At 39.8% G+C, this 14,418-nt stretch overlaps 1 protein-coding gene across 1 annotated transcript; it reads left to right on the top strand.

Annotated features, from left to right (window-relative positions):
• Positions 1–7,426: 7,426 nt before the first annotated feature.
• On the top strand, positions 7,427–12,958 carry nkpd1 (NTPase, KAP family P-loop domain containing 1). Its single transcript, XM_073463834.1, has 4 exons — positions 7,427–7,574; positions 9,844–10,172; positions 10,824–12,209; positions 12,671–12,958. The coding sequence occupies exons 1-4, from the start codon at positions 7,427–7,429 to the stop codon at positions 12,956–12,958; spliced, it is 2,151 nt and encodes a 716-aa protein (XP_073319935.1).
• Positions 12,959–14,418: the final 1,460 nt, after the last annotated feature.

Genomic DNA, 14,418 nt, shown 5'->3' on the forward strand with positions numbered 1-14,418 from the left:
TGCCTCCTTCACTGTCGGGTCTGCTCCTACATACCAAACAGAGCAGAGAAGTGTGATGAAGGGCGTCTGATCAAATGTCATTGTCCTGCTCTCATGCTCAATACTACAGCACCCTCTGTTGGTGTGCTGGATTATAATTTTGAAAAGAATATCTCACCTTAACTGGCTTGTTCATGCATCACAGCTGATGCAAATGATCTAAAAAGCGTGCACATTTTTTAGCCAGATCCTGACAGAAAATAATTGTCATCCTCTGAACCTAACACATCACATGTTGGTTTAATTTCCCCTTGCCTTGAGCAAAAAAAAAAAATCACACCAAGTCTGCTCAATCCTGAAACGTAATTTATCTGTGTCTGATACCTATCTTGGATTAATCATGAAGATGAATTCATTGACCTTAATTGCAGGGTTTATGTGGTAAAAAGGGGCAAGGTGTGGTGAAGGGTTCATAGAAGGGGAGATACAATCCGATTCATTCAGTGTTCATTTGCAAAAGTCTTCTGGCCAAGTGATAACTGAGAATCCAATACACACACACATATGCACACACACCCTCGCTCTCTCCATGACAGTCAAGTTAATTAAAGCAGTTGAACAATCAGGTACTTGGAAGAAAGACAGAATTAGTCGCCTGCAGGCCAAGCACTTTAAATCTTAATCAGACGCACACTAATTAAACTTCGTTTCGGCAACAAGCTAAAGAATTTGAGCACACAGTATAGTTAGTTGCAGTTATGTTATTTGTTGTGTCATCCAGGTGCCAGGCTCATGTGGACTTAGCAGAAACCAAAAACATTGTTGCACAAGGGCGTCACTTTGTGTTGAAAAGAGGTGTGGACATAAGGGCTCAGATTAAAAAAACATTTTTGAAATGGTCTTCAACACATGCAGTATGAGGCAATGTAATGAGGGCATCATATGAGGTGAGAGAAGATGGTTACAGCAGGAAGAAAATTGCATGATGGCAAAACAAAATCTAATTCATCTCATTTGTAAGTTAGCATTTCTTGGTGCGAGCTATTTTTAACAAATGTTTAATTAATAATATTTTTAAAATGTGATGGGGACAAAATAGGTCTTTTCAAACAGTGGTGGGGACATGTCCCCAGTGTCCCCGGTCTAAATGACACCTTTGTTTTTGCAGCAGTGAGACATCTGTCAGACAAGAACATAACGTTGCGTAACAAAGACAAACACAGAATGTGATCATTTTCTAATAGATAGCCTCAATATACTCAATTGAAACTATATAAATATATAACTCACCTGTGACCCAGAAGGAAAAAGGTTTTAATATGTATTTTGAATGTTACATTAGGAAGCAGTTCTTCATCTTTGAGACACAAACAAACATATTTCACTTCACACATTTCACAAGCGTCTTCACTCTGCATCCTTCTCTCCTGCAGCTGGTGAGAGGTACCCATTCTCACCAGTTGCCTATCTTTGCAGGCCTTCAGTGGTAGAAGGTCAATTTTGTAAAACCTGCACCTGGTCATCAATTTTGCATATACAGCCCTGGTAACTCACTTGGTAGTGTCATCTTGAGAGCAAAGAAGGAGGATCAAAATGTACCAAAATAAACCACAGGAACAGGCAAACACAACAGACAACTCAACAAAGACTTACCTCATCCCTGGAGTCCAATACAAACTAAATTAACCGGGGGATGAGGTGCAGGTGGAGAGAGGTGGAGAAACACAGGTGAGGGGAACGGTAACATCACTGGGCTTACAAAGGTGATGCAGGGCAGGTGTGGAGGGAAAATCAAGGATGCCAAGCCAAGGATGTTCTCTTGACAGTACAATAGGACTCGGATTGATTGCTTTAAAGCTGCTTGACTTAGAGGTCTCAGGCTCATGTCCCCCCACAGAGGACAAAGATGAATTATTGGATCATATGTCAATATTTAACCTGATCAGCTTATATTGATCAGATCAATATTTGATTATTCTGAATATTTGATGCAGAAACCGTGATGTTTTTAACAGGTTTGGACAGAAGCCAAAAAAAGACTGGGAAAGTTATGGAATATTTAAAAACAAAAAAAACTCGAAAGGTTGACGGTAAACACAGTCTGTTTGCAAATAATTGCATTCTGCTTTTATTTACACAGCATCCACATTTTTCTTCCTTTCTTTCTTTTTCTTATTTTCAATAAGGGTTGCATATCTGTCACAAGAGAGGTTTCCTTCCTACAAACGCAACAAAACATCTGAAAAATTGTGCAGCTCTTTGAGCTGAAAGAAATGTTCAATCTTCAATCTCACCTCACTGTGTACACAGAGCTTTTTGTTGCATCTATGTTTATACCATTAATGTGCTTCTTTAGATGTATTTTTATATGCCAAAGGAGCCATAAAATTACATCTGTCTACAAAAGACAAGCTTAATGCAAAAATCTTGTCACTGATCAAAATGAGCTGTAGCCGACATACTTCAGATGCAACATCAGAATTTCACATATTAAAAATCTTATAATGATTTACTTCACAAAGTTTATTTGTTTGTGAAGGACTTGTGTTGTGAGGTTTACTGCGACACCAGATGGTAAAAGTAGGCTAAATGCAAAAAGGAGTAAATATGCCAAGGGAAATTAGGCTCCTAGCTTGTTTTTCAAAGCTTGACTAACCAGTTATGTCATAACAAATCCTGCTCTAGGCAAGAAAGGCTTTGGTGCTGCTGCTTTGGCATCTTAACTGCTATGCATGTCAGTTCTGGCCATGCAGAGCGACCCAGCCATTCTCAACCGGAGGGACTCCAAACTAGGAATTCACTTCATGAATCATGCAGACCCCGGGCTCAGGCATGAAATCACTCATTTGTTACATTTTTCCATGGACTGAAAAAAGTTGGACAGTGAATGCCAGAAGCTATAGCAAGAATGGGGATTTTTCTACCTCGTAATGCTTTCAGGAACTACCCACTTCACTCCGATGCTGTGAACAGAGAGAAGATTGGGAGCAGGAGTATGGGGGTAACGGATTGGAAAAGGAGAATGGACGACATGTACAGCTCCATCTCTCAGAAATAATTTCATCTCGAATGTAACTTCACTTCCTGAAAAGTGTCCAGCCTACATAGCCTCCAGTTATCAGGTGCCTTTTTTTTCCTCCTCTCTTATCAGTGTTATAAAGTTTTACGGCACTGAGGTCTAGGGGGGTAAAAGGTTCACCACACCTTGGCTGCAGCTGCATGGTCCTGTCTGTTTCCTGGATCCGTTAAAATTAAAATTCACGATGAGTCGAAAAAAAGATCAAGATTGACATTTGGAGCATAACCAGGTAAGCTTCTTTCATCATTAACACACTTCTATCCAAGAAAAACACATCATTATTTTATGGCAGCTTATGGCATCATTACAGAAGTTTTACGGTTAGTATCCTTTTGTACACACTGATCAAAGGTCCTTCTGCCAAAGTTAAACATAAACTTTAAATTAAATAAGTCTGTGACTCTTTATACCTCGGTTACACTGTCTGTGAAGCTATTAAGCGTGTGCAGACAAGAACACAAAGAGCAAATATGTTGCCAGAAGGGACAAGGTAGTGAAAGCTAATCCCTGACACAGCGAAAAAAGTTGACATTCCTGTTCTCATAACAGATGCCTGACCTCTGGAAGGGTGCACAATCAAACATGAATGTCAGGATATCACCTTAAAACAACTCACTTTAACGCATGTCAATCAACATTGAGAAAAAGACAAACAATCACTCGTGTGTTGTGAATTTCTGTTTTTGCGATGTAAGCACTCTCAAGGACGCTGGTGCCACACTGGGAACTTTCATTTTTAGCTAAGAGGTGTGTAGTTAAAGAACAAACACCGAGTCATCAAGTTGAACCAGGTTTACTGAATCAGTGATGTCAAACCTTGCACTCTGGTTAGGTTTACGCTCAAAAACCACTAAGTAAAGGTGAGGAAAAGATCATGGTTGGGCTTAAAATACCAGCTCTGGTCGCCATGATCGCGGATTGAGATGATCCGACTCCCAGTGAACACCACAGAAAGGGCTGGAAATCAGCAGGCGGCTTATAACGCCACCTCTGTCCCCTCCACCTCCTGACGTCCTGAAAGTCAGCTAATAAACATTTAATGTGAACGTTATATGCCATGTTTGCCACACATGGACGTATCTGTGGTTTACAGAAACTTCAAACTTGATCAGGCAGGAAGGGTCTTAAACTTTCATTAGCGTTTATTGCGCAGAATGTGAGTTTTGCCCCCGTCATGCAGCTACATGTCATTTAGCTGACTCTGTCTGACCGGGAGCTCCCAGTGAAGACGGCCGATTAAGTGATTAGAGGGCTCGCATAGGTGAAAACCTAGCCTCTTGGCTAATTCTGGTATATTTACAGCACATTCCCTGAGAAATAAACTGGATACATTTTTTAAAAAATTTAAAAAGTAAATAAATACCTTAAACCGACAGCTGTCAATTTGATGACCAGGAACACAGCAGCCTACCAAGTGGGTTTTCTAACCGAGTTTGGTTCTTGGCAACCCAAGGCCTAATGCTGCTCAGCTTATAGGACCGCTAACGTTAGCTGCATGGCTAAACGAGCAAGCAGTAACGGTCCAAGGGCAGCTAAACTCTGTAAACCACCTCGGTACTGGATTCCCTTCAAACTGGCCCCAGTTGAACACTGAGTTTGTGTTTGGTCCCGACACTAGCTGTGTTCACTTGGAACATTGTACAGTTAGCCTATGTTAGCGGCTACTTTAGTGATAAGTCAAGCTATCTGTTCATCAGGAAACTCTGTAAATCATCAAGGGTTCAGGCAGAGCATGCAGCCAGAGGACATTAGAGGGAAAACCAAAAAACATTGTCTCTATAAAATGTGATTCATATCAGTGAACAAACCGAATCACTGAACACTCAGACAGCCTTTCTGGCATGAAATCTTAGCTCTGCTTTCTCTTGCTCGGATCAATTAATGGATTGATATTATTGGTTGAAATTGGTGTGCACAAGCTTACATAAGCACATGTGACATTTTGTTTTACAGGAAGAAGACGTGACTGGATTTGATAGCCTGTATAAATACAAAGAAATATACTGGCAAATGTTGGCATATATTGTTAAATAGGTGCAGAATGTGACAGTAGATGTGATGTAAAATGGTCAAAAAGTCGTTTTTCAATTCAGCTCAACTTTAAAACTGCTACTTAAGTGTTTCTACGCCTTATCATAGCCTGTGTTTACTCTCACCCTACACTGGGAAAGACAAACAGACGTGGCATGTCAGAGTAATGACGTCTGCAGCATTTGGGTATTGTGATTCCTCTACCCTCATCCCTCGCACTGCCATGAGGAAGAGATGTGAAGGAAGAAGGAAAGAGAGACTTGTTGCTAAGCAGAAAGCACACACACGCACACACACACACACATACATTCACAGACCTCCACTGCCTGCACTAAGGTCCCTGCTGTTCCCTATTCTCTACAGGTCAGAGGGATTTTCTGTCAAAGCTTCAGTCCCACGACACAGTCATCATGTCTCAGCCAACAAAAGGTAAGTTACAGGTTAGCTGCAGATAATAATGAAAGGTTCGAAGGGCTCAGTTTTCACTTTCAGTTTAACAATGTGAATGAAGTCATTAGCACTCGTCTGTGAACATTATCCTGAGCTGAGTGTGCATGCTTATATTGTCTAAGGCAGAGACGTGCACATAATGTCTCCATCCTCTGTTCCTTTGGCTGAATTATCTTCAGCATCTGTGTTAATGATTCGTTTCTTCGAAAAACACCAACAATCTTTTTTCATCTATTGCTGGTCTTTATCATGATGCAGATGGAAAGTCCGGTGAAGTTTTGTAGTTCACAAGACATTTCTCAAGCTTTACAGCAAAACAGAGCTGCAGCATTCTCCTGAACAACTGAAGTAGACGGACACTTGTTTAAAAACTTTTTAAAAAAAACAACTGACAAACATAAAATGTCTCCAGACAGCTCGTCAAGTGCAGACAAGATCCCAAATATATATATTTACATCCTTTTAAAAGCTGAAATCTTCACTGTAGCTGTGAAGCTAAAAGCGCTACGGTGACCAGATGTGGATGAGTGAAATTTGGGACAGGGGAGTTGGGGATGGGCGTGGTCACCTGTTCACGGTGGCAATGAACAGTAAAACACATGAGAGTCAACACACATATAAAAATCTCTAGTTTATCAAGGCAGCAGTCATCCACAGGTATTTCCCTCCCCACTCCTCCCAGTATACCTGCAGGACATGTTTGCCTTTTGGCTGGATGTTCACCACGTCATGGTACACAGGGCTCTGTGTCAGCAATGGATAGTTTAATTTCCTCATAATTTTTTTTTAATTCAACAACTTCATAACATCGATCTCGCAGTAGCTATTTGTTTTATTTGCTGCACTACTGTACACAGCTAAAAGAAAACCAGCTATAATTCATGTAGGTTTCAAACTGCTGTAGCCAATGCAGAGCCAGCTGCAGGGTAACACTAAAAAAAGGGTTCAACAATGATCAGTTTTTAATGTTTTATTACGCTATAACTAATCAAAACTGGTTTAGTCTAACTTCCAAGACAGTAGGACAGCAGTCAGGATTTGGGACAACTGCTTGTAATTCGGGACTGTCCTGAATTTCAAATCCATTTGGGATCTCGGGGCACCAGACGGGCTGTATGGAGTCATTTAATTTTTTTTTTTTCAGTTGTTTAGGAGAATGCTGCAATGCTGTTTTGCTGTGAACCTCCATGAATGTTTTGTGGACTACGAAACTTTTTTATTTCTGGGTGAACGTGTCCATTAACACTGCATTTTGCTGTTCTTGACTGTGGATCATCAAGGTCTCATACCTTTATGCTGAAGAGATAATTAGCTACTATATTACTGTTAAACTGAGTAATGACAAGGGTATAATTAAAACGGATAAAGTAGCTGTTTTTCTTTTACCCATTTTAATCCACATTGGCCTGTGAGCTCTTTTATTTTTAAATAACTCTACTGTCATTCACTTATAAGACAAATATTGCAAAAATGAACTAACTTTACAGTTTGAGGTTTTAGTATAATGCAACCATCAGCCTGTAAAGTAAATATCATTGTGCACATTTGAAGATTACGTGAATAGTGGCTTCTGCACACCAGGTCAAGGGCTCCATTTAACTTCCTATTTTTCTGAGTGAATGCTATGAATGCTCACTTTGTTAATGCATAAGTGAACATGTCATGTACCTGCACTGTCACTTCAGTTTAGTTCAGCATTACTGAGCTATAAGAACATTGTCGGTTTAAATTAGTCCTGTGAGCATGTCGACCGGAGATGCAGTTCTCTCAGTTTTAACGGCAGAAATTCTTTGAATAGGTGTGTCAGATAATCTTTCAACTTAAGTTACCTCTAATGTGTTGTTCTATCAAGTTGATGTGAATACAAAATGAAGTGTGAAATGAAAAATGTTGATTCAAAGTTTTATTCTTCTTTCAGATGAAATTTATGCATCTGCGCTGGCCAAGACCCTGACAAAGGTTTCATCACCTGCAACTGTAGGACTCTACTCCGCATGTCAGAATCGACTCAACATGATCCTCGGACAGCTGGAAGGTTTGTAAACACTCTATCTGAACCCTAACATGTGGTCTCTTTGTCTGCTGGACGCTTTCCTTGAAGTCCTGTCCTTTAACCGTATCTACAGTATGTGGGTAGGGACTGTAGGATGTTATAAGGTCTTAAAAATGTGTATTTGGCATCAAACATAAAAACTAAACTTGAAATGATTTGCATGCAAATTGTTTTTATGTAAGAGTGTTTCTGTGTTCACTGTAAACGTGACTGCAAGGGCTGAAACTATGGTGCGTCGACTGTAGAAACTGCACAATAAAAATGTTGTTGCAGCATAGTATCATTAAAAACTGTAAACATACATATTTAATGCTTGCATTGACTTAGCCACTGCAGTCAGAAAATCAGTGAGCTACTTCTGAATGATCTGTGTACCACCTCAGAGCTGACTCATGCTTGAATGAATTCTTAACAACAGACTGATTGAAAGGTTTGTTGTATTTCAGCTCTGCGGGCCTGTAGAGGATCTCTTTGTTCTTAAATACACATCCCATAATCCTCCTAAACACTGTGCATGGCAAATAGAGTTGCACAATAATGTGTGCCCTCATTACACACTCCCAACACCATAATACTATAAAAGTAATTAGTACTTACAGTTACAAAACATTGGTATACGCAATCTTAATCACTACAAATACTTTGGTGCAATCTCCTTAAAGTGCTTGTTAGAGGAATCTCCTAACATTCGTGTTCCCTCCCCCTTTCGAAGCTCTGACCCTTTATTTAATAGAGGAACCTTTATGGTTTTACAGTGTATGGAGTCTTATTTTGGACCTGATTGTTTGTGAAAGATAAGGGCTCTGTGGTGTGGCGTGGGGATAGTAGATGTGTTATTCTAAATGCATTGTGCTTTTATATGTAATTTTGTGCTGTAATGAGCCATTTTATCTGTCAGTTTTGATAAAGAAAATAGGCTAAATAAACAACAATAAACTGATAACAGGTGGTTGCCTTTAAAAGACAGTGTGCCCTTTCAGAGGCTGTACATAATCCCCTCAGTGTTGATCTTAACACAACAAATGCAACCAAAGCAAACAGCATTTATTTACAGATGATGTCTGCAAAAAACAGATTAACAGGAGCTTTAATGTTAAGAAGCACATTTTTGAAAAACACAAATAAAGACAAAACCCATCAAATCACATTTTAAGAGACATCAGGATTTATCAAGTAAGTAAGAGTCTTCTTGCACATGAAATCTGTGAAACTACAGATTTTCATTTTATAGACCAGCGACATTGAACAGATTGAATGGAGCATGTGCTTTATTCAGTGGAGGTCTCCAATAGAAAAAAAAAAGTTTAAGGTTGTTTTTTGTGAGAACCCAGAAGGTCTTGCAGTACAGGACTGTCACAATGATTATATATATATATTTTTTTTTTTTATTTTTTTTTTTTCACTGGTCGTTCTCACGAAATCCTTCAACTTTGAACATTTTTTAAAAGACATAAAGAAGGCCATTATCCCTGAAACTTACGCAAGGTCTAGGATAATCGTGCATCTTCATCTTAAGAGATATATTGACAATATATCACAATTTAATTCATAGTTCACCAAATAAATCCTTGAAAAATCTCGTTACTGCAACTGTCCAAAATCAATAATTATTGACAGGCCTGAAAAGACTTACTTGAAACTCTGGGGGGAAGGTTTTGTAACATAAATACTGCATATTAACTTCATTTTACTGGTTTATCTCATTACTGCAACAATCTTCTTTATACAAATTGAAGCAAAATATTATTTGTTAATTCATTAATTTATCTCCCAATTGGCATCTGTTTCAGTAATGATATGCATGTTTCAGAGATAGATGGTTTCATTAGTGAGAATTAGTGATTAATGTCCACACAATATTATATCTTAGAAATGTTGCAAGACAGCTGAGAAACACTGCTATACACCAACTCTATATTTGACTTTTTTATTGAGCATCTTGTCTCAATGTGAACAAATGAAAAAGCTCAATCATTTGCATATAATTATGTTTTTCTGCCGAGAAGTCTGATTACTTTCCCTGGAATAGGTTTTGGGTGTAGTGCCATGATCAAAAACGTGTTGCTTTACTATTCCACATAACGCTCTAAAAACTTTCTATTCATTATCCTCCTTACATCCAAGCCAACCACCCAACATGTTGTTCCTGTCTTCCTATCTCTGCTTTGATTGATACTGCTTATCCTTACATGTGCCCCAACCGGCTAAATGATTTATCCTAAATGTAATAATATGTCTTGTGTCTCTTCAGCGAACATGAAGGTGGAGACTTCAAGGATTGAGAAGAAATACAAGGGAAGATCAAGTCCTCGCTCGGTTAACCCTTCATTCACAGGCTTTCTAGCTCTCATTGGCCGACTGCTCTTCTACAGGCCCATTTGGAATAAGGAGAACCTGCAGCACCATAACGTCAGGTTCATTTTTGTGCATTTTAGTGCCTGGCATTTTGCAGGTAGTGACCTGCTGTGGGCTGGGATAGCTATACGGCTGTTTCAGGCCATGCAGATGAGCTTCGGGAAATTACAGCTTGTGCTCTACCGTGTGGCTCAACATGATGAAGAAGAGGAAGTCAAGACGAAGGTGTGTGAATTATCTCAACTTCTTGTAGTTATTAAACAAGTCTACAGCCTGCCAGTGGCTGCGTGTGGCTGTACTCTGGTACAGCTGTGCTTTAAACTAAATGCATACTAATATGCTCACAACGACAGTGTTCACATGATGATGTGTAGCAGGTTCATCATCTTAGTTTGCACAATCTGATATCGCCATGTTGGTGTTGTTCCTGCAGCATCATTGCAACTAACCAATCATGTTTTAGTAATGTCATAGCGTAGCGACCTGGGAAAAAAAACGGGAAAATACGTACATAGAAGAAGTTGACTTTAAATTTTCTATTTTTAGCCTTTAGCTAAACTGAATTGTAAATTTCCTAATTTCGTTCTTAACAATTCCCAATACTTCCCGCAGTTACCGTTAAACTGCAAATTTTCAATGATTAAAAAACATTTTGTTGCCCAATTTTGATTCATGAACAGTAACTCACGAAATGATTAATTTTGAACGGGCACCCTGTGAAAGGGAATATTTTAACCCAAAGCATGCTTTCCTAAGCCCTACAAAGTATTTTTGTTGTTTTAACCTGACCAAAGAGCTGCAGAAATGTAAAAACGTAGCTGTGATGTATAATCTGCTTCACACTTGTTCTGTGTTTTGTTTTTTTAAACATTTTAGATAGTGGAGGATGGTACTAACCATTGGAGGTCCAAAAAGGTTTGCTGCTGCCCTCTGTGGTTTCTCGTCCTGTCCATTCTTGTGGTACCGACTATCTTCCTGGTATTCCTGTTTGCTTTTGGCCTTCCCAGCCCTGAGATTGAAGCTAGCCAGGCAGTGAATGGAACAACAGGCCAGGTGGGGGTGTTTGAGGGCCTGATCATCGCTGCGTTAGGAGTACCGGCAGCAAGCGCATTGAGGTTTATCTTTCAGATGGGTAAGAACCTCATCTTCAGCCAGGATCTGAACATTAGGAGGGGGATGGACAATGAGCGGATCAGCAGCCAACTGGGCTTCATGAACGAAGTGAGGAAGGAAATGTGGTTTCTTTCTTGCTTCATCCAGTTTATGGAGGTGTTTGAGAGGAGACGGATCCGAGTGGTACTGAAGATCACCAATCTGGACCGATGCTCCCCAAAGAAAATTGTCACAGTTCTTGACGCTATTAACATTCTGCTCTCAGATGAGGAAAGCCCGTTTATTTCCATTCTGGCCGTCAACCCAGATGTTCTTGTGCAGAAAGTGAACTTTGCAGATGGCTGCTTCAGCAAAGAGGACAGAGCGTATGCACTGTTAAACAGCATTGTGACTCTGGCCTTCACAGTCCCGCCGCTGTGCGACGATTCGAAGGGCCGTTTATTTTATGACCTCACTAGCAATTCAAAAATCAAAAAACAGGGAACTGGAAGCCTCAAAAAGAGATCTTCCTCAAATAAGTTTTCAGTGGTGACAAAAGAGTTAGATCTATTGCTCGATGAAAAGGAGGAGGAGGTAGAGAAGTTGGTGAAAGGTGAAAGGAATCTCTACAAGTACATGTTAGATGACACCATGTCGATGAGAAGAGTGATTAACTCCATCCGAGTGACTGTGATAATCATGGAGGACTTGGAGCTTCCTCAACCAGAACACGTTGCAGCATGGGTGGTCTTGGCCAATCAGTGGCCCTGCCGCCTCAGCTGGATCATCCAGTGTGTAGAAGACGCTCAGCAGAGAGCGGACATTGATCGCGGGAATGTGGCCAACATTGATGATTCAAAGACTTTATGGGAAGTCTTCAGTGAGTCCAGGGCTGAGCTGTATGTGATGAGTGCACAGATCGAGGACCTCCTCGAGCAGGATGGAGATCCTGAGATGTTTGAAATATTTCTCAAAGTAGATTTCAAATTCACCGTGAAGGACTTGAAGACATTTGAAGTGGCGACAGTGAACCTGGATCATTCAGTTAGGAAGGAGCTGGCTCGGATCAGAGGGACATCGAGACTGAAAGATTCTGGTTGGATGAGGAACCTAGCTCCTCTGCCAATCACAACTATCATCAATATGAATACAGAGGATGTTTGTGAAGAGGTAATACATTTATTTTAACTTAATCTTTAAGATTTCAAAATAAATGCAACAGAAAATACTTCTTGAGCAGCTCCTTATCAGAAATACAACAGAAGATCTTGTGTTCTCGTGGCATGAGTAGTTTTCTGCACAGCAGAAGGACACAGCAGATGCAGTTACCCTGAGTTAGAGTTGTGCAGCCTGTCGCCTCCTCTAAAAGCTCACTGTAGCTGCTCCATGTTCCCTTACTCCCTGCAATATTTAAAACTAATCCGCTATCAAAAAATACAGAGAAGGAACATGTTTTGTGGAGGCATTTCCGATGTGCAATCTCTGTAAGTGCTACACTTTACTGACAAATACATTGCATTTCCTGTGAATCCCTTGTGCATAGGTAGGCAATTTTAATCAAGCACAGGATTGATTAGGAGCTAAATATTATTCCTGTGTGTTTATGATGCTGAACTTCTTCTTTTTCCTAGTTGGAGAGGATGGAGTACCCCAGTAAGTATGTTGATATCGTCAGAAGCAATGGCCTCAGTGGTTCTGCACTGGTCTTTGGTGATCCAGATGACCTTAAAGACCTCCTAGATATGACCTTCGGTGAATGGGCAACTTTCAGACTGCACTTCCTGGGCTTACCATCACACCTCCGACCACAATACAAGAACATGTCACTGTCACATACTCATTCTCAGAACCAGCTGCCTAGATTTCCCCTACATGTTGCCCATCACGTCTCTTCTAATCCCAACATGATAAACAGCTGAATGTAGGGAATCCATTCATTTCCAGTAGGTCTGATATCCTTAAAATTATGATCTGCATGCGTAGTATTTAAGTAACAATACACTAAAGACTTAATGGAAAATGAGTCAGTGTATTACTAATAGATTATTAAAGGTATAGTTCGACATTTTGGGAAATTTGCTTGTTTCCTTGCCAAGAGTTAGATGAAATGATAATTACCACTCTCATGGTGTGTTTTTGTTTGTTTTTGGAGCCATTTGTTTTTTGACAATTTTGTTTTTGTTTCTTTTTTATATGTAATGTTATTTCATTATGTTTTCTGATATTCACATTGACATGTGCTGTGTCTTTTTGATCTTGTTATTACTACGCTATTTTAATTTGTATTTTTTGTGGTTTAAGTGTTAATAAGGACCCCAAGAAGAATATACCTCTCTGTGGGAAGCTAGTGGGGTTCCTTTCTAAAGATAAAACATCAAGTCTATATGCTTAATGTGAAGCTTCAGCCAGCAACAGATAAATATGGTAGGGATGCTACCAACACATCTAAAGGCTCAGTGATCAATGCATTATATCAGTGTGCCCTGCCACTGGTTTCCAGGAGTACAAGAAGTGATTCCTAGTGAATACCTGACATTTTGATCCATTTTCTTTATGCATGGATTAAAAAAGCAAAGCACAACATGTTAGTCAGCCTTTCAGTGCGTTTTCTCCTGCTCCCAATCTCAATGTTTAGCTAAACTAAGCTAAGCTACGCTAAGTTAATTGCCTCCTGGCTCCAGGTCCATTTAGCACACACACACATGAAAGTGGTATCAATCTTCTTACCTAACTCTTGACAAGACCGCAAGTAAATGTATTTCCCAAAATAATGAAAAATTATTTCAAGTCACTATTAGCGCACCTTGTTGTTTAACACTTTAATTTGGCTCAAACATGAATCACTATAGTTTGTCTTTAAATTAACCTTAAACCAGTTCAGTGGAAATAAGATTCCTGCTCAGCAGCACTGTTATCAATTTCTCCTCTGACCTATGTCTCATGATTATGATGAAGCCAGCGCAACTTTTAAAATACAAAACCTGAGTGCTTTACTTCTCAGTCTGGGAAAGCCAGCGTCTCACTTGTCACTGCTAATGTATTGTTTAAATGTCTAAGTGCGTTCTCCTTTGCTCCCTCCGCCACTCCAACATATGGCCTCGTCACAACAAACCCTTTGAGGCATTTCAATTGATCACTCCATCCGTTCTCACCATGGGGGCCGATGAGTCATTGAGCCTTGATGCCAAATTGAATTGCATTCTGTCTGGTTTCAAATATTTATTTGTAATGAGTTGCCTGAACGGTTTTGGTTTATCGCCCTCTCCTCAAGACCCCAATTTTCCCAGCAAGCATTCAGTTATTCTTTTGAAGGCATTATGGTTTAGTCGTGTATATTTGTGAATACACAAACAAAAATTAAGTGTAGCTGTATAGGTGA

The sequence above is a fragment of the Pagrus major genome, chromosome 4 (genome assembly GCF_040436345.1).
Source record: "Pagrus major chromosome 4, Pma_NU_1.0".
Classification (NCBI taxonomy): domain Eukaryota; kingdom Metazoa; phylum Chordata; class Actinopteri; order Spariformes; family Sparidae; genus Pagrus; species Pagrus major.